The sequence below is a fragment of the Neophocaena asiaeorientalis genome, unplaced genomic scaffold (assembly GCF_003031525.2).
Source record: "Neophocaena asiaeorientalis asiaeorientalis breed wild unplaced genomic scaffold, Neophocaena_asiaeorientalis_V1.1 scaffold7, whole genome shotgun sequence".
NCBI classification, from domain to species: Eukaryota; Metazoa; Chordata; class Mammalia; order Artiodactyla; family Phocoenidae; genus Neophocaena; species Neophocaena asiaeorientalis.
In genome coordinates, this window is record NW_020185337.1 from 15,561,335 (window position 1) to 15,583,854 (window position 22,520).

The window sequence follows — 22,520 nt, forward strand, 5'->3', positions numbered from 1 at the left end:
CAGGGAAAGTCAGGCTCTTTTATTGCCTCATATCAATAGAGGAAGAAAATTAAGAAGAAAAGCAAGATTTAGGGGAAAAGGTGGAGAAGGAATAGGAGGGGGAAATAGAGTTAGCCTCTACCTCATTCTGAAAATAGTTCACTAATCAAACAATGTAATCCACCAAACAGGCTAAAGGAGAAAAAAATCACCTGAGCATATCAGTCGACGGGAAAAAAAGCATTTGACAAAATCTAACATCCATTCATGATAAAAACACATAGAAACCTAGGGATAGAAAAGAATTTCTTCAACTCGACAAAGAATACCTACAAAAACCCTACAGCTAACCTTATACCTAATAGTGAAAGACCGAATGCTTCCCCAAGACAGAGAACAAAATAGAGATGTCCACTCTCACCACTCTTATTTGACGTAGTATCAGAAGTTCTAGTCAGCACAGAAAAGGCAACAAAAGGAAATAAAAGGCATACAGGTGAGAAAGAAAGAAACACAACGGCTCAGTTTTGTAAATGGCATGAAGGTTTACACAGAAAATCCCAAAGAATCTACCAAAACTCCTAGAACCCCTGAACTCACATCAGGATCACAAGATAAAATCAGCATATAAAAAACCGTATTTTTATACTAGCAATGAATATGTGGAAGCCAAATTCAAAGATCCAATACCATTTATAATCACTGGGATAAAAATAAATACTTAGGTATAACTCTACCATATATAAGACTTATATGCTATAAATTACAAAATGTTGATAGAAGAAATTAAAAATCTAAATAAGCAGAGAGATATACCACGTTCATAAATTGGAAGACTCAATATAGTAAAGATGTGAATACTCCCCAAATTGATACACAGGTTTAATGCAATTCCTATTAAAATTCTAGCATTACTTTTTTGCAGTTATAGACAAGATCATTCTAAAATTTATATGGAAAGGCAAAGGAAGTAGAATAGCTAAAATAATTCTGAAAAAAAAAAAAAGAGTAAGTGGGAGGAATCCGTATCCTCAATTTCAAGCTACAGTAATCAAATCTATGCTGTTGGCAGAGAGACAGATACCTAGATCAATGGGACAGGATAGGGAACCCAGAAATAGACTCACACAGTATGCGAACTGATTTTTCTTTACAAAGTGCACAAGCAATTGAATGAAGGAAAGATAGTTTGTTCTTTTGGGTTTTTTTCCAGAAAACACTCCTGGACATTTGAATATCCATAGGCAAAAAATGAACCGCAACCTAAACTTTACACCTAGTACAAAACTTAACTCAAAATGGATGATAGATTTAAATGTGAAATGTAAAGCTGTAAAAGTTTTAGCATAAAACAGTTGAAAATTTTGGTGACCTAGGAGTTCCTTGAAGAGTCTTAGACATGACATCAAAAGTACAAAATCCATAAAAAATAACTGGTAAATTTGACTTCATCAAAATTAAAAACGTTTGTTCTATGTGAGACCCTGCAAAGAGGATGAAAAAAAAAAGGAATAGACTAAGAGAAAATATTTGCCAACCACATGTCTGACAAAGAACTTGTATCTAGAAGATGTAAAGAACTCTCAACGGTAAAAAAGCAAACAGTCCAAGTAGAAAATGGACAAAGACATAAAGGGACCTTTCATGCAAGAGGATATAAGGATGACAAAAAACACATGAAAAGATGCTCAACGTCAGTAGTCACTAGGGAAATGCAAATTAAGATGACAGTAAGATATTACTACATTCCTATCAGAAGGGCTAAAATTTTTAAAAGTGACAGCACCAAATGCTGACAAGGATGCAGAGAAACTGGGTCCCCCATATGCTGCTGGTGGAGATGTAAAATGGTGCAGGCGCTCTGGAAAACAGTTCGGCAGTTTCTTAAAAACTAATCACTCACCTACCGCACTACCCAACGATCACACTCCTGGGCTTTTAATGCCAGAGAAATGAAAACATCCGCGCAAAAGCCTGAGCATAAATGTTCTTAGCAGTTTTATTTGTAATAGCTAAAAACTGGAAACAACAAAAATGCCATTCAATAGGTAAATTTTAACCAAACTAGAAACAACAAAAATAGGTAAATACCACTCAGCAATAAAAAACAATGAACTACTGATGCATGCAACAACTTGGATGGACCTCAAGGGCATTTTGCTGAGTGAAAAAAAAGCTGATTTCAGAAGGCCACATTTTGAATGATTCAACTTATATAACACTCTTAGAATGAGTGGAGAACATCAGTGGTTACCAAGAGCTGCGGATGGTGGGGAAGAAGGTGTGAGTGTGACTATACAGGGGTAGAATGCGGGAGATTTTTGTAATGATGGAGTAGTTCTATATTGCAGTGGTGGTTAGAGATTCTAAACTTGTGATAAAATGGCACAGGGCTACATGTATACCTAGTACCCATGTCAATTTCCTGATTTTGATACTGTACTATAATTACTGAAGATGTAACCATTGGGGGAAACTTGGTGAAGGGTATATGGGATATCTCTGTGCTATAATTGCACTGACTTTGCAATTTCCTGTGTATTGCTTCAAAATAAACAGTTAAAAGAAAGTTTGCTTAAATATTAACAGAACTTACTGCTTTATGACAAATTATGGATTATTAATGCTTTGTCCTAGAAAATTTTACTCTACTTTCTAATTTTCTCAAAATAGCCTTGTGTTACTTTTATAAGAAAATGTATTAAAATGGAATAAAAATGTCTTAATTCTTTTCTGATGGCTCAAGGTTAAAAGTAATTAATAGGCAGGATGGGGTCCAGGAATAGCAAACCTGGAGATGCAAATTTTTGGCAAAATTGCATCTGAAAAGTAGCCTAACCAGAGTGACTTCTAGAATTTCCTCACATTAGTAACTCTCTTCGTCCCTATCTATTTAACTAAGAGGTAGGAAACCACATCCTTTTTTAAAATATCTTAAAAAAATAAACTGACGCAATACTCCTACATTCACAAGAAATGTAAATGTTAGCCTAGAGATATAAAGTTTCTCAACCCAGATTTCTCTTAAATTACCCTTAATCCTTAGATAGTTCCACATAAGGAGCCCATGAAACAAGAAGATATGTGATCAGGTTTATATCAAGTAGAGACATACTGTTAAACGCCATAAATATACGTTTATTAGATACCTGCAATGAGTTTCCATATGCTCCTCCATTTTTCTCTCTGGCCTATCTTCCTCTCCACAGATAAAGCTGTCTTTCTTAAATGATGTCACTCTTCATTATCTCCAGGAAAAACTCCAAATTCCGTAACAAGCTTTATCATGCCCTTCAGGATGTGGTCCTACCCTCCTTTTCTATTTCACTTCCTGTCACCCTCACATCACCTATCTCAATCCATGAAGGAGATGAACACATTTTGATAACCTACCCTTTGCTAGATATTCTCCTAGGAGTTTCATACCTCTGCTATAAGCCACTCCTTCAGTATGTTGAAATTTATCCTTTAAGATCAAACTCTCCGATGATACATCAGAGAACCTCTGTGATGTCTAATAGTTTTTTTTCCTCTCTCCTCCCCTTCTCTCCAAGTTATTGACTTAAATCACTCCTTCCCTGTGTTCATACAGCATTTTATAAATAATTTATCAGAGCCCTATGTCATTGAATTCTACACTGTTATCTCCCCGAATAAATTGTGACTCAGGGATAATACCTAAATACATTTATAGACTAAATGCCTAGCACAGTGTTTAAATATCTACAGTTGACCCTTGAACAAAGTGGGTTTGAACTGTGAGGGTCCACTTATTCATGGACTTTTTTTCATTAAAATCATATATGTACCATAAATAGTTTTCCTTATGATTTTTTAATAATATTTTCTTTTGTCTAGCTTATTTTATTGTAAAAATAAGTATATAATACATATAACACACAAAATACATGTTAATTAACAGTTTATGTTGCTGGTAAGGTTTCAAGTCAGCCGTAGGCTATTATTAGTTAAGTTTTGGGAGATTCAAAAGTTATACATGGATTAGCAAAAATAAACAAATGGGACTACATCAAACTAAAAAGCTTTTGCACAGTGAAGGAAACCATCAACAAAATGAAAAGGCCACCTACTGAATGGGGGAAGATATTTGCAAATGACATACCCGATCAGGGGTTAATATCCAAAATATACAAAGAACTCATACAACTTGACATTAAAAAAACAAACAACCAGATTAAAAATGGTCAGAGGATCTGAACAGACATTTTTTCCAAATGTCTGTATAAATTACAGACATTCAACATACAGATGGCCAACAGGCACATGAAAAGATGCTCAACACCACTAATCACTAGGAAATGCAAATCAAAACCACAATGAGCTACCACTTCACACCTGTCAGAATGTCTATTATCAAAAAGGCAAAAAGTAATAAGCATTGGTGAGAAGGTGGAGAAAAGGAAACCCTGTGCATTGGTGCAGCCACTATGGAAAACCGTATGGAGGTTCCCCAAGCAATTTAAACCAGAACTAGAGTACGATCCACAAATTCCACTCCTGGGTATTTATCCAAATAAAGTGCAAATACTAATTTGAAAAGATTATGTTCTTTTGAATTGAAAAGATTACGCACCCCTATGTTCACTGAAGCATTATTTACAGTAGCCAAGAAACAGACTCAGAGGAAAAGAGATCAGATTTGTGGTTACCAGCTAGCCACCTCTGCCTCTCCTGGTGTGCAGAAGTGACTTTGAATTTTGGGAATAAAGATGTGGATGGTAGATGTTTGTTAATGGAACAGCAATTGGGCTGGGAAAAGGTACCCTGATGAACACTGCTTCATTTAACGATGAGCAAATCTCATGAATGTGAATGATTAAGAAGAATGACAGTGCATGGTTTTGTGAAAAAAGTTTTTGCTTTTCTAAGAAAAATCAGACTTAGAATTTTCCAAGAAAGTTTGACATTAGTTATAAATGGAACTTTGAATGTTTCCAAGAAACATTACAATTATGTTTACCAACACAGCTGAAGCATGAAATTAGAAGCTATCTTTAAGTTTGGGGAGAGAATCAGGTCTCTTTTAACTTATTTGGCTCTGATTTTCCCCTTTCATAATTAACCTAGTGAAAAGATTAGAAGGAAGGGGAGATTCATTATACCCAATGTTGACTTTTAATAATGTGAGTTGGCATTAGAAAGAAATAATTTGTTAAAAAAATGAATGTTCTGTTATTTTGGATTGTGGAAAGCTACACCTGAGGGAAACATCATGTGCAATTAGGATCTTTTTCCATTAGACTTTACTTTAGAAAATCCTATGGGTGTAAAAATTTGATAGAGGCTTTTGCTCCCACTGCTATTGCATGAAAGTCTAGATACTAACGAATGCTGGCAAAGTTGTAATGACTAAATAGCTCAGATGTACACACACCATGAGGCCTGCAACCTCAGTGAAAGGGCGGCTCAAGCAAACAGCAAGAAGAACCAGCAAGAAACAAATTGTAAGATAAAGAAAAACTTCAGTAGGTAAAGTCATGAATTGGTATTGGATTGATGTAGGTTAGATTTCCAGCTCTGACACTATTCACTGTGTGCTAGTGAGCAGTTAACTTCCAAATTTCTGTTTCTTGATCTACAAAGTAGGAATCATAGTAGTAGTTTGTATTATTAGGGTAATTTTGAGTACTAAAGGGGAGATATATATATATATATATATATATATATATATGCTTGATAAATTCATAATAAATTCTCAGTGAATAATATCCATAATTTTTATTATTTATGATTATTGTCATATGCTACATAAAATCAGTTATTTAAAATGTTCTTCATTCATTTATTTTAAAATGTTTCAAAGTCAGATCTGAGCTACATAGTAAAAACCTATGTACTTTAAGTACTCTTAAAATATAACACGTAAAACAAAGTTGACAAGAAGTATATTAGTGAGATTAAAATGCTCCATTTTAATTTTTTAAAACTATTTTTCTTAATGTGATTTCCATTGACTGGTCTGGCAAGCAGTCTTACCCTGAGTGGCAGGTATCAATTATAGATGTAATTAGCTCATGCTGGGATATATGCCTAGAGAATCGACCCAACACAAAAATCTCCTAACTTTTGATATTTTATTTCCTCAGATAAATTGAGGATTTGAATAATGTCATCCTTTACATCACTATACTTAGCAATGAATGAGGCTATGACACATCCTTTATAAAGTTCCCTAAAAAGCAACTAGCCATACAAATGTACAAGGGTGTGGAACGGGGACTAGTGTGGCATAGTTAGAACATAGATTCAGGAATGAGACAGATTTAAGGTCTGGTCTTTAATCAATCACTTATTAGCTGCATGATTTGAGGCAAGTTACTTATCTTTTCAACTTCAGTTGTAAAATGGGTTATTAATAAGTAGTATGCATTCCAGAAGATGGTTTAAGTATTAAATAAGCCAATGCATGTCAAACATCTAGTACAAAGTCTGGCATCTTGTGAGTGCTCAATAAATGTTAATTATTATTTGCACAATTTTACTAATTCATTAATTTCTTGGGCTGGGACACTGTAATCATTTTCATTATTGCTTAAAATAGGACTCTGATGGGGTCATCAGCTTAAATTTTCCATGAGCTTCACTCTGGATCACTTATAACTTACGCCACATGTAGAACTGGTTACAAGGGTAGTAAGTTAAAAGGATATGAAGGTTCTGCACCAAAGAAATAACTGGGAAAACAACTTAAGACTATGATTTGATGAGAGAAGTTGGGAACATCATTTTCATAAATGAATGAAATAATTGACTATTAGTAGCTGAATTTTGAGGTTTCAATTTATATACACAAGCAGTTGAAGAAAACACCCTATTTCTTTTTAGATCATTAATTCTTGACTTTATTTTAGTATTGTGCTATAATAATTTTGCAACTACTAATGGAATTCATTTACATACTATTTTAAAGGCACGAAGAATTCATGTTTTCTCTTAAGGATGAAGTAAATCCCTAATTAATTCCTTGACAAAGTTAATTATTCTAATCTTGAACTGTCAACTTTGTTGAGAAATAAATGTTTTTTAACTTTACGAAAGTTCAAACTACCTTGATTTTGGATTAATAAAATTTTCAGAGAAATTTTTCGTAAAACAATATACAGAACACTATGTTCTAATAAGGCAGAAGCTGTACTGTGGCACTGACCTGACCTTATGGTATGAAACCACATAAAGAAAAACTGGCCACGGTAAATCAAAGGCCTTTGGAGTCTCAGGGCTCATGGGAAAGTCATTTGTGAAATGAAGCACTGACTTAGGTAGCTTTCAGGATTCAAAAGTACACTATAGTTAACGGCAATTTACCACCACTGCAGCTGGAAAAACAGCAGCAATAATACTCACGTTAGCTATAATGCAATGAAGAGACAGAATGTGGTTTTACCTCTTGAAAGCTATTCTCATTCTCTCTCTCTCTCTCTCTCTCCCTCTCCCTACCTATCATCTATCTATCAATCATCCAGTGTCTACCTAACTATTTACTCAGACAGTGCATAATGGGACAGACTCAAGGCAAAGACTGAGCATCTCAAACTTGAAGTATATATATTTTAGTATGTATCCTTTTACTTCTTTTTAATAATATTGCCCACAGTCATATTTTACAGAGGTTAAAATTCTGAATATGTGTTATCTTTCCAGGAAAATGTGGGAAGCAATGTCCAAATTATACCTAGAATTTTATTGTATAAAGAATGCTCTACCAAAACTGTACTTTCAGGAGTTGGACTATGTTGTGATGTCTGCACATCACAAAATTAAGCCTTTACTCAAAAGGAAGTTGTAAATTTATTAACAGACATCACATAGCTTTGGCCACGCCTGTCATTTCTCATGCTTTGTATCAAGTGGAATCTCTGTCTACTTACTGGATGGAGCTTTCAATGCGGGTGATAGTGAGGAAAGCAGCAAGGTTTGCTGTGTAAGATGAGATGACAATCAAAGCAAATAGCCACCAAGCCCCCATCATCATTCGGGTAGCCAGAGTTGTGTATGGGACTTCCCCACCTGTGGAAAGAAGCAAAGAGAATAAAAGAACATCAACAAGTCTTTATTTAGAATCTGAAGTCATACACATTCAAGAGCAAGTTAAATTTTAAGTAATGCGAAATCTTTCACATAACATCAGCATGGATCTCTGTATTTTGCTTACGTTCATCACTTCATATTTGATTCTGGTTTATGAGACTATGTGAGACTCAGTCAAATAGAAGCATGATAAATATTTAGTATAACATGTTTAAATGATATTTCTTCCACCTTGTTCTTCAACCCTAGAATTACCCTCTTATTACAACCTCAGATATACACTTTATATCCAAGGGCTTGACTATTTACTAGTTAGGAGATATTAATACTATTATGCTTATATTTAACATAACTTTTCAGATTTCTAGTTTAATAAATAATATTAAAAGACTATTTTTTGTTAAATTCCCTAGAATCATAGGTTATTAATAATCTTGGGAGAACACATATGACTACTGGTTTCAGCATCATCACATGTGTTTTGATCTACTCCTAACTGACTCACCACTCTTTTGTAATCTTGTTGTAGAATCTTCTTCTCCATCTTCTAAATGTTGGTGTGTCCTTGGGCTCAGTCTCTAAACTGTTTCTGTTCTGTCCGCATTCCAGCCGCAGCTAATCTCAAGTCCCCTGATGTTGAATATTATCTACAGTATACTTTGATGACTCTCAGATTTATATTTCAAGCTTTACTCTCTCTAGAGAGCTACAGATAAATGCCTACATAATTTCCACTTGGAATTTAATGGGCATCTGAAATTTATCGCATCTGAATCACAACTCTTTATTTTCACTCTTGAATGAACACCCCAGTCTACACTATTTCAGGGAATAGCACCACTCTTCACTCTATTTCTCAGACCAAATACTTAGAAACTTTCCAACATCCCATCTGGTAGCAAGTCCTGTCACCTTTATCTTCAAACCACATACCAAATCCTACCTCATCTCCTCACTTCCAGTGCTGTCACATCTTCTTTTGACCATACTACTAAACCACTTAAATGGTTTACTTGTTTACATTCTATGCACTACCACTCCTAAGTCTATCTCGATGGTGCTCTTTGAAAACGAAAATGAAATCGTGATATTCCTCTGATCAAAACTTCCAAAGGACTCCTGTCACTCTCAGAAAGAAAAAGCAACCCCAAATCTCTACCAAGGCCTATCAGGTCCTACATGAACTGATCTCACGTCAATTTCCTGACTTGCATTTTTCCACCCTCTCAACCCAGCCTTCTTGCAATCTCTTGCATGGAGTTACGCTGATTTCTGTCCTAGGGTCTTTGTATTTGCAATTTTTATGCCTGGAATTCTCTGCTCTTTAATTTAAAAATGACCTTCCCTTTAATTTTTTTAAGTTTCTCCTCAGATGATACTTCGTCACAAATACATATTTCCATTCTATCTAAAATAATTTCTCACGACCTCATTCTTTCAGTCACTGTATTTTTTAAAAATCATAATTTATCATGTATTTTATATATTTTTGGTTTTTTCCTCTTCCTTATTGTCTAGTTTCTAACATAGAAACAGTTCCTGTCCCCTTTCAGGTGGGTAAATATTTGTTAAATGAATATATGTTTTGTATGGAGTTAATAATCCTTTTAAAATAAATTAGGTTTATGCTAAGAGTAAAAATAAATTAAAGAGATATAATACTACATTTGCCTAGGTACATCAATATGTGAATGGCTTAACAGGATTCAATTAATTATCATATCAGGCAGATTTTTATGCCAACCACTAATTCTCACTATGCAATATTTCTAAACTTTCAGTGTAGTACAAACATACCCTTTGGGTATGACCTGAGCTATTTTCCTGATGTAATATACTCAGAATAGGCTAACCTCTGATATCGGGAACACATTTTTTCAAAAGCAGTTATAATGCATTTTGGATATTTTCTTCTTCAAAGCAAAGGAAATATTCACTCAGCTTTTAAAAGATGAAAGTACAATAAAATATTCATTTTTAAACCAAATGGGGACTTCCTAGACAAAATGATTAATTGAAAAAAAATAATAAAATATGAACAAGATGATAGCTAAAGACTGAAAGATGTTAATAAGTGTAACAAAAGTAGAACAGCAAATTCATGACTGAAAAGCCTAATTGAAGGTTTGTGTCCATGAAGCCTTTACCCTTGGTTAGAGTCATTATCACCCATAAGAAAGAATACTTGCTGAGCTTTCTTCATCTGTGGCATAAAGCCTGAAACTTGGGGAATTCAAATATTCTTGTGGAGTCCAAATAAAATGACATTTTATTTGATATCTGCACTTAGAAATCAAATATTAAAAGTAAAGGGAATCTTGACTTCTAATTCTGGTAATTCAAGACAATCCTCTCACTGATGGCAACTAGAAAAAATGAACATATAATGCATTTGAGAGCAGTAAGAAACTAGAAGATCAAGATCCTGAAGAAGATAACTCAGAAATGTGACTGGTATTTAGGACTGCTTTTTCCTGAGGGATAAATGCCAATTTAACAACAGGAAGATAAGAAACTGAGATGTTGAGCAATGTTTTGAAAGCCTTCAAAGTCAGGTGGCTATAAAAATTAAGGCCCAGGGCTTGCCAAATGGGGGTGGGACTAAGAAAACCAGAAAATCCTCATATGCTTGGAAATCAACAACTACAATTCTATTAGGGCCATGGGTCAAAGAAAAATCACAAGAGAAATAAAAGGTAGTTTTAAGTTGATGAAAATAAAAATACTCCATATCAAAATTTCACAAGTTTTGATAGCTGATAGGATGTAGCTAAATTTGTGTTTAAAGGGAAATTCATAACTTATATAAGAAGTCTGAAAATCAATGAGCTATTCATCAATTTCAAGAAGTTAAAAAAAACCTGGCAAGTTAATCCCAAAGAACACAGAAGGAAGGACATAATAAATATAAGAGCAAAAATTAGTAAACTAGATAAACAATAAAATAGAGGATGTTGATCCAACAGAAGTTTGGTCCTTTGAAAATACCTATAAACAGCTCTTGAGACTGATCAAGAAAATAAGGCACAAAAAAATACAATAATAGGAGTTAAAAGGGCATATTGTTACAGATGTTTCAGATATTAGAAGGATAAAAGAGGAGGATCCTATGTACAGTTCTATGTCAATTAATTTGAAAATTGAGATGACATGGACAAATTCGTAGAAAAATTGCCACCAAAAGAAATAGAAAATTTTAATGATCTTATAAGTATTAAAGACTTTGAATCTACAATTAAAACTTACCCACCAAAAAATTCAAGACCAGTGGGCTTTCTGGAAAAAAAACCTACCAAATGTTTTATCAATAATTAAGTACAATTTTACACAAACTCTTTCTGAGATTAGAAAAAAGCAAGACATCATTCCATACATTTTATAAAGAAGGCACAACTTTGATAACAAAATCTGAAAATGTCATTCCAGGAAAGGAAAATTAGTGGCCAGTCTTTCATATGATAGTAGATTAAAAAAAAAGACTTACATAAATTAGTAAACTGAAAATTGCAAAAAATAAATAAATAAGCATGCTGGGTTTATTATATGAAAGCAAGGGTTGGTTTGGCATTTAAAAATAAATCATTAAAATTCACTAAATTAGCACTATAAAGGAGAAAAGTCCTATAATCATCTTGGTTGAAACAGAAAAGGCACAGATAAAATTCAACATCCAGTCATAAAAAAATTGAAAACCTAGAAATTCTCCAGCAAACTAGAAATAAAAAAACCACACTTAGTCTCACAAGAGTGTTTTCAGGAAGCCTCCAGCAAATGTCATACTTACTAACAAAATAAGCATTTTAAAAGACTATCTTAAAGGCTACAAGTTGTTACCACTTCTATTCAACATTTAATTGTAGGTGCTAAACAGTGTAGTACAATAAGCAAAAAAAATAAATACAAAGAAGGAAAAAATACTAAAAAATTGGAAAGAATGAAAAAAGTTATGGGTTATAGATGATATGAATATGTATGCAGAAAATCTAAGAGAATATGGAATAAATTACTAAAATTAATGTTAGTTTACTATGGTACAGAGTCAATCTTCAAAATTAATCAGATATGCTTATAGCAGTAACAAACATTTAAGACATGAAATTAAAAAATATATACCATTTGCAATAGCACTAAAAATATCAAATATCTAGAAATAAAGATGTGTAAGATCTCTACATGAAAATCTATAAAACTTTTTTGAGTGCAGCAAAAGAAGGTTAAATAAATAAATAGATATATCATGTTTATTGATCAAAAACTCAATATTATAAAGATATAAATTTTTCTCAAACTGATCTATAGATTCCATGAATTACCAATCAAAATCTCAAGTTCTCTGCATGTGTGTGTGTGTGTGTGTATGTATGTATGTATGTGTGTGTGAGAGAGACAGAGAGGGAATGTATGTGTGTGTTTGTGAAAAGCTAAATGTGAAATTTGTAGAAAATTCCAAAAGAACAATAATAGCTAAGACGGTGTTCAAGAAGAAGAAGAAGACTGGTTCTAGTTGACTGTAGCTTTATATAGTAATTAAGATAGTATGATATTTGTCCAAGGATAGACCAAATCAATGAAAAGTATTCATGTGTACATAGACAATTTATGCCCAGCTGGCACTGCAGTACTATATAGACAGGGAGGTCTTTTCAGTAAGTACTACTAGGTCAACCTGGATATATATATACGAAAAATAATGAAACTTGTCTCCTAACTTATAATACATACAAAAATCAATACCAAGTGCCTTACATATGTAAATATAAAATATAAACAATAAAGCTTCTAGAAAAGAATATAAGAGAATATATCCAACATATTCACAAGATTGGGTACTGAAAGACTTTTTCTGAACAGAGCACAGAATGCATTAGCAAAAAGCAAAAAAACTGAGCTGAGCCAGAGCCAGCTCCTCCCCCCAGGGCTCTGTAGCCATGTCATGGACCAGCCCTGCCTACCAGTGTACTATAGCAGTAGCTGTGGCCCTACCACAACATGAAGGTGCATGCAGCCCAAATAGGGACACCCCTTGAGCACCGAGCTCCAGTGGCCAGGCAGGATTGTGCCTGAGTCCCACAGAACATCTCCTACATAAGGCCATTCCTTCAAGACTGGGAGAGGTACCTGATTTAACTAATAAAGAGAAACACAGAGAATTAATCAAAATGAGGAGACAGAATAAGAACTAAATGAAATGGAGAGAAGCAATATACCTGATAAAGAGTTCAAAGTAATGGTAATAAAGATGCTCACTGAACCTGGGAGAAGTACAGATGAACACAGTGAGAACTTCAACAAAGAGAAAATGTAACAGTGCCAAACCAAAACGGTAACTGAAATGAAAAATATACTAGTGGCGTTTATAGAAGACTGGATGAGGTAGAAGAATGAATCAGTAAGCTGGAAGACAAAGCAATGGAAATCCCCCAGAGCAGAGAAATGAAAAAAAAAAAAACACAACAATTTTTAAAAAGTGAAGGTACCTTAAGGGACCTTTGGGACAACACTGAGCATAATAACATCTGCATTGTAGAGATTTCAGAAGGAGAAGAGAGAGAAAGTTCTAGGAAAATTATCTGAAGAAATAGTGGCTGAATTTCCCTCATCTGGGGAAGGAAACAGGCATCCAGGTCCAGGAATACCAGAGATGAACCCAGAAAAGACACACACCAAGACACATTATAATTAAAATGGTAAAAGTTAAAGACAAAGAGAGAATTCTAAAAGCATCAAGGAAAAAAACATTACATACATTGGAAATCCCATAAGGCTATCAACAGATTTTTTTTCAGTAGAAACTTCAGGCCAGAAAGGAATGGCATGACATATTAAAAGTGTTGAAAGGAAAAAAAATACAACCAAGAATTCTCTACCCAGCAAATTATAATTTAGAATAGAAGGAGAGATTAAAGAGTTTCCCAAGTAAGCAAAAGCTAAATGAGTTAATTACCACTAAACTGGTCCTATAAGAAATGTTAAAGGGGCCTCTTCAAGGTAAAAAGAAATGGCATTAATTAATAATTTAAAAAAACATACAAAAGATCTCACTGGAAAATATAAATATATAATAAAGGTAGTGGATCAATCACTTGTAAAGCAAGCATAAACGTCAAAAAACAAAAGTAGTGAAATTAACTAAATTACAATAATTAGGTAAGGGATATATAAAATAAAAAGATGTAAAGTGCCATCAAATTATAAAATGTGGTGGAAGGGGAGTAAAATGACAAAGCTTTGGAATGTATTCAAATTTAATTGTTATCAACTTAAAAAGGACTGCTGTTTACATAGGATGTTATATGTGAACCTCACAGTAGCCACAAGGAAAAAACTTATAGTAAATATACAAAAGAAAATGAGAAAGGAATCTAACACAACACTAAAGGAAACCATGAAAACCCAAGGGAAGAAAGAAAAAGAAGAAACAGAGGAACTACGAAACCAGCCAGAAAACAACAGAATGGCAATAAGAACATACAGATCAATAGTTGCTGTAAATGTAAAGGGACTAAATTTGCCAAAGAAAGACATAGAAAAACTTGAAATAGAACTACCATATGACCCAGTAATCCCACTAGTGGGCATATACCCTGAGAAAACCATAATTCAAAAAGAGTCATGTACAACAATATTCACTGCAGCACTATTTACAATAGCCAGGACATGGAAGCAACCTAAATGTCCATCGACAGATGAATGGATAAAGAAGATGTGGCACATATATACAATGGAATATTACTCAGCCATGAAAAGAAACAAAATTGAGTTATTTGTAGTGAGGTGGATGTCAAAAAGAGAAAAACAAATACCATATGCTAACACATATACTTGGAAGCTAAAAAAAAATGGTTCTGAAGAACCTAGGGGCAGGACATGAATAAAGACACAGACGTAGAGAATGGACTTAAGGACACGGGGAGGGGGAAGGGTAAGCTGGGACGAAGTGAGAGAGTGGCATGGACATATATACACTACCAAATGTAAAACAGATAGCTAGTGGGAAGCAGCCGCATAGCACAGGGAGATCAGCTTAGTGCTTTGTGACCACCTAGAGGGGTGGGATAGGGAGGGTGGAGGGAGATGCAAGAGGGAGGGGATAAGAGGATATATGTATACATATAGCTGATATACTTTTTTATACAGCAGAAACTAACACAACACTGTAAAGCAATTATACTCCGATAAAGATATTAAATTTAAAAAAATGGGCAGACGATCTGAATAGATATTTTTTCCAAAGAAGACATACAGATGGCACAGAGGCACATGAAAGTATATCCAACATCACTAATTATTAGTGAAATGAAAATCAAACCCACTATGATATATTGCCTCCACCTGTTAAGATGGGTGTTATTAAAAAAAGAGAGAGAGAGAGAAAATATGCTTTGGTGAGGATGTGGAAAAAAGGGAACCCTTGTATGTTTTTGGTTCAAATGTAAATTTGTGCAGCCACTATGCAAAACCTATGGAGGTTCCTCAAAAAATTAAAATTGAACTGCCATGTGAACCAGCAATTCCTCCTCTGAGTATATAACTGAAGGAAATGAAATATGCATCTTAAATAGAGAACTGCACTCCCATGTTCACTGAAGCATTATTCACAACTGCCAAGATATGGAAACAACTTAAATGTTCATCAGTAGATGCATGGATAAATAAAATGTGATATGTATTTAAAGACAAGCCACAGTAGAACACACACACACACACACAAATATTATTCATCCACAAAAACGAGAATCCTGCCATATGTGACAACATGGATGCACCGTGAGGAAATTACGTTGAGTGAAATAAGCCAGCCACAGAAAAACAAATGCTGCATGATTTCACTTACATGTGCAATCTAAAATAATCAAATTCGTAGAAGCAGAGAACAGAATGGTGGTCGTCAGGGGCTGGGGTGGGAGGTATGGGGGAAATGAGATGTTGGTCCAAGGGTGCAAAGTTTCATTTATGCACTATGAATAAGTTCTAGAGACCTAATGTACAGCATGGTGACAATAGTTAGCAAAACTGTATCATATACTTGATACTTGCTAAGGGGATAGATCTTGAATTAAATCTTCTCAACACACACACTGTAATTATGAAGAGGTTATAGACAAATTATTTAGCTTGATTATGGTGACCTTTTAACAGTGTATACAAATATTAAAACATCAAGTTGTAAATCTTAGTACAATTTTTATCAGTCAAATATATCTCAATAAATTTATTTCAAAACGAGGATAAAAAATGAAAAGATTGATAAATTTGACTATGGTAATACTTTGTAGTTCAAAACCCACCATGAAGAAAGTAAAGACAAGCCACAGTAGAACATATTTGCAATACTCATATCTAACAGAAATTTCATCAATGTATATTAACTTCTATAAATCAATAACAATAAAACAGACAATAACTAGAAAAATGGGCAAGAGGTTTCACAAAGGAAGATACCAAATGCCCATTAAATATGTGAAAAGCTGGCAACTTCATTAGTTATGAGGGGTACACAAACTAAAAGAAAAATGAAATACCACTGCATAGCCAACAGAATAATTGAAATAAGGAAATATACAATATCAAGCGTTGGCAAGGATGTAGAGCGACTAGAATCCTAGTAACCTGTTGATGAGATTATAAATTGGTTCACTCACTTTGACAAACAATTTGGCAGCATCTCTGAAAACTACCATACACATACCTTACGACTCAGCAGTTCCACTCAGGTACATACCTCAAAGAGGAAAATGTACACACTGAGACATGAACAGGAATCTCCAAAGCAACATTATTCATAATAGCCTCAAACTGGAAATAGCCTAAACACTCTTTGAGGATAGAGTGTATAAAGTATGGTGTGTGTGTGTGTGTGTATACACACACACACACACACACACACACACACACATATGTATTCATATAGTGGGATATTATATAGCAATGAAAATGAACAGATTTCAGTTATATATAACACCATGAATGGATTTCACAAACTATATTTCTGAGTAAAAGAATGCACACTGTATGATAATTGCTCTAAAACAGGCAACATGAATGGTAGTGTTGATAATCTCATGAGTGGTTACCTTTGGGGATATAGACTAATGGTTGAGGTGGGGAAATGGGGGCTGTGTCACAGGTAATGTTCTATCTTTTCCTGGGTGGCAATTACACTGGTGTTCCACTGTTGGTAATTCATTGAGCTGCACTTTTAAGTTTTGTGCACTTTTCTGTACTTAAATCGTATCTCACAATTAAAAACAAGACCTAAATAAAAGAAGTACAAAGAGAGAAGGGTGAGTTTAATAAAGACCATTTTCCCCTTCCTTTGTTTTGTTTTTCTGTATCCACAATTTGAAAAAAAAATAGTATTTTCATAGATTCTGGATGCTAGAAGACAGGTAAAAGACAAAATATTACCTGTTAAATTAAAAACACAGCCCCACATTGCTAAAAGCATAGCAGAAATTAGGCTGGCTATTCCTGACATTTCAGGGTGTGCAAAGGTCTGACTCTAGAACTGGGAATTTTGATTCTTATAATCCCTGGTGAGTTTGAAGTCCCCCAATATCAGTCTGCAGAAGCATGTACAATTTGTATTTTTTCAAAGTGACCCTTCTGCAGTAAGAGAAATATTCTTGACACAGATTTGCATTTTGATGTGACTGGTTTGCCACCTCAAAAAGTATATCAACTTTACTACTGTATATATTATCTTATTTATAAAGGTTGTTAAAGAAGTAAAATAATGTTTTTCCCTCAGGCAAGATTATAGAACTTGATAATTTCACCTGCGTCAGGCAAAAACTTGTTGCTCTAAGTCTTATTCTGTGTGAGTATATATGCATTTTTGTGTTTGTCTGAAAATATAGAAAAGTAATTGTTTAAGATTCTCCAATTTCGTTGCTTGGTAAATCAGCTTCTCATAGGTTTAATAACTCACAAAGTGTTTCTTATATAATCTGGGACCGTGTAATTTTTTTATGAAGTATGATTAAGAAAATAATAGAAGAAAATTCATTATTCCCTTTCCTTATAAACATTCCTGTTTCAGGAATTAGATCCTTATTGAAGCTAGGTTGCTAGCAAAATGGCTAAAGACACTTAGAGCAAGGAGAAAATCTCCCATATTAGGGATGAATGAATATGTTCAAGTAAGCTGGTCAACTGGAGTGTCAGTAAATATTGGAACATTTTATACTTACAAAGTCACAATTTAGAAAATATGAAGAAGGATAATGTTGGCAATTAGCCACTGCCAAGGCAATGTTCTGTTGATACATTTAAGGAAGGGTGATAATGTACATATCTCCTAAATGCATAAGGTATGTCAGTCATATTTATGTATTAATCTCTTCCTTGAAGTTCATTCATAAATAGTCAAATTGAGAGCCTGGCTGCTACTAGATTTGTAAATGCTTTAATATTTTTTCTTTTGGTGGAGGGTATGGAGGTAATAAGGAGGAGAATGTGAGATACACGTAAGGTTCGCAGTTGGCCACAGGTTAGTATGTCCACTGTCTGAGTAGGGCAGGCTTTCAATGTGGCATGTCTGTCACTGGTACAACAGATGGCTTTAGGTGGTAGGGGCGATAGCACAAAAACATATTGTGTTCTGGTAAGCCATTTACAATTATCTTTCAGTATTTTCTTACAATGGCAAGAACAAAGCCTCAGTTTGCTGGTAATGTCTGTTTAAAATTTTGAATCTATTTTTTATAAAGGGAAGGCAAATCTCAAACTCCCTTTGGCAGGCAACAGAATCTAATTAGAATTTAATAATATTATATTTCATTTATATTATTAGTATGGCTATTTTCTATTTAATGCAAATGGCACTGCTTTTATATTACTGAACATATCTTTATTAACAATAACTCTGACCCCTCTATAATCTCAATTTCAAACATTCCACACTTTCATCTTTTGAGCTTCCCCCGCCATCAAGTCTCCAGTCCCACCAATATCTAAGATCTATTGACCCTACCACCTTTTCACTATCCATCCCCATTCCTATTAGATGTACTTTCCTCTTAACTAGCTTAAATCCAGTGATTTGTTAAAATAAACACTGCATTTATCCTCAACTCCTTTGAAATCCTCTCAGCAGAGCCCAAACTGAGTCAAACTCATTTTTTGCTTTACGCTAACTGTGGAATAACTTACACCTGTGCAACTCATTTTCAATTCATGTCCACAGACTTCAAATGAGTCTTTAACGTAGCCTCAGAGTCATATTACATCTTCCTAGAAATTCTCTCCTCCACTCTCTTACACAATTACTTATTCCAGTGTTTCCCTGTCTTCTCATACCACAAATTCCACACTCCCACTCTCACTCTCAGAAGATGATCATGAAATCTACTTTAGAAAATTAAAGCAATTTCAAGGAACTTCCAGAGAAAAGAAGGTACAAAACAGTTTACAGGGTGTACTTCAGGGTAAAAAAGGAGGGGGGAATGTGCTTATATTTTCAGAATAAAGCAATAGGAAAACAAACCAAAAGTATATACATATGGAGAGTGGGGGGTAGTAGAGTAAAAGGGACAAAGAATGAATTAAGATTTCTGTATAAAACAAAAATGAGAAAATACTATCTCACATTCTCACAAATATGGAACAACTGGAAAAAAAAAGATTTCTGTGGCTGACTTTGTTATTTAGCTTTAAATTTAGAACAGTTAAATGTTTCATATAATTAGAAAGAATATTAAATTTTTAAAAAAGCAAATTGAAAACAATGATAAAAATGAACTTGAGAGTATATCAAGTTAGTGACATAATGGCACAGATAAAAGTTATTTCAAATGACTCTAAAATACAATGACTGCTTCCCCCTACTGAAGGCCACAGTCCTTTTGGACAGCTCTCTCATATACCTCTCTCTCCTGGTTCTAGTAACTATTCCCTTTCTTTAACCCTTTAGGCCCAAGAGTGATAATAGCTCCTTCTGTAATAACAGGTACTGTACCAACTTTTGTTACTTTCTCAAAACTCCACCCACATCATTGTAAAGAGTCCTTTCAGTAATCTTTCTACAGTGTCCCAGACAGAATGCACCATCTATGTCCTGTCTGGTAGAATGTAAGGTCCCATGGAACAGAAACATAAAAATGGGATTCTGGGATTGAATTGCCCACGTCTATGTAGTGCTTATTGGTGGGAAATGGAACACTGGCAAGCCACAGCTTGTGGTTACATTATAACCATTCAGTTACTACCAGTGTTGGCATGGGATGAAGGACATGTGGAATGCAAGGCCTTGGGAGACCAAGTGGCTGGGGCAATAACAGTGATTTTACAGGTCGTGGTTTTAGCTAACTGCTCTGAAGTCTTCAAATAAAACAAAAGTTAAAGGAGAGAATGAGGGCAATGAAAACCAAACTCAGAAACAGGGAAAATTTGAGAGGCTTGATGGCAGCTTTGAAGGAGTCTCTTAAATTGTATAGTTTCAGGGCAGATATGACTGAGGACAAGATTAAAACTTGACTGTAAGGAAACACAATTCAATCACCAATTAAATCTTCTGTCCTCTATGGTCTCTCATGGTAAGGGAAGGGCACTGATGAGAAATTCGACCTTCCAAATCTCTCTGAAACCCCTTAGTATTGGAAGCAACCACCTCTTCTGAGGGAATCAGCCTTCCCCAGCATAAATGCTTCTCAGTGACTGGACCTGGGGAATCAGAGTTCTCTCCTGGATTCACCCACATCACCCCCCGCTGCCTCCAGGCTACAACTTAGATCTCAACATAACTCAGTTAGAGAAATATAAAGCCTGCTTATAAAAGTTTCATACCACATAGGATACAATGTAAGTATTGATTAGGGCAAATATATTGTCATGAGTGGTAATGATCTGGAATTTGATATTTAATGTGTTGATTTGATACTTGGGGAGTGGTGGTAATCGTTTGATTGGCTCATTGAAGGATGGACCAATAATGAATGGATTCTGAAGGTAACCTATACACAACATCTCTGGTATACTGTAGAGATTCAGGGAGGGGGAAATGCTGGAATGAAACTGTTCTGAACAACCTGTTCACCTCCCTGATTATTATTTAGAAGAACGCTCCCTACACAAAGACATTAAGAAATGCACAGGATGGGGTAGAACACAAGCATCTCTGAAGAGTTCTATGTCCTTGTTCTCTGTTGGCCTGAGATGACATTGGAATACTGCAATGAAACTGGATTTCTTGATATTAAAATGGGTGCAGGTTGATAAAGGCTAAGTGTAGATGTTCAGCTATCAGAGACAAGGTGAAATTACCATAGTGTGCATGGTGTGTTGTGAATGGTAATTAATGTGTATTGACCTTCAGAGACCTATAGCAATAGCTCATCACAGGGTTCCTAAATATGGAATAGATAGGCAGCCTACTAAGGTGCTTCTTCATATGTATGGACAAAACAATTCTAGATCTGAGGGCAGAAAACCTAGTCTCAACTGATGAGTGGGAATTTGGAGCCACAGTTCCTAGAACTTATATAGTTTACAGATCCAAAAACCCAATACGGAAGAGGAGGCCAGGTTAGCATTTTTTATATGGTTTTTTTTTTGACATTTTTCTTAAGTAATTCTTAATCTAATTGTCATGCCACACTTACACTTTTGTATTCTATTTATTACATTTTCACTGGCTGAATAATATTTTTCACAGTCAGATACACTATAGCTGACTTTGGTATCCTATTTTGGAAATGCAGACATTTTCATCATCATATATCACATTGCAATACACATCTTCTTTTTGATGGAATCCATGAAGGGAAGTTATTTGGTGAAAAATGAATTTTGTTATGTCATACAAGTGTTAACAATTTTCAGATACACTTTATAACATTATTTATTGAATAGGGATAGGTAATGTTACTCCTCTACTGCTAACATATGTCTTCCTGAAGTGTTGACATTTCAGTTGAATGACAAAATATTGTTCTGGCTATAAATCTGGCTAATAAATCCATTTTCAGATAAACAAAAGTAGGCTAGAAGGCATTAGCTCATGTAATTGAAGTGTCAATTTCCTATACATAGAAAGACTTCTCTAATTTATTATTTACATGTCCACGGTAATTATAAAACAGGTAAAGCTGCTTATAAATAGTAGTACCTTCTTTCCAACTCTTTAACATTATTTATACACTTCTGTTTTGAAGAGTTCTACATCAGCTTAATAATAAATTTTAACATATTTCATCTTTTCTTAATTAATAAATTGCTTTTACACATACAAATACCATCTATACATACTTACCTGAAATAAGAATGTTGTCATCAAATAAAAAAAAAGAATGTGACTTCAACATTAGAAATTTCTACAGAAGGAGATAATCTTTATAATTCTTGAAACTTCAGGTTTAACACAGTAGTTAAGTTTATTTTACTGAACTCAGTACCATAGAATATTTCTGATAAATACATTAGAAAAGTGTTAAATTTAAAATGAATTACAATCAAATTAAATGGTTGCTGGTTATACAACATAAACCTTATAT

At 34.4% G+C, this 22,520-nt stretch overlaps 1 protein-coding gene across 2 annotated transcripts in view; it reads right to left on the minus strand.

Moving 5' to 3' along the window:
- The window catches only part of GRID2 (glutamate ionotropic receptor delta type subunit 2), a 1,308,561-nt gene that overhangs the window by 224,520 nt on the left and 1,061,521 nt on the right, over nt 1–22,520 (minus strand). For both annotated transcript variants that reach the window (XM_024736087.1, XM_024736086.1), the window contains one exon: nt 7,869–8,007. In XM_024736087.1, coding sequence (XP_024591855.1) covers nt 7,869–8,007 — 139 coding nt within the window. The remainder of the gene's footprint in view (nt 1–7,868; nt 8,008–22,520) is intronic.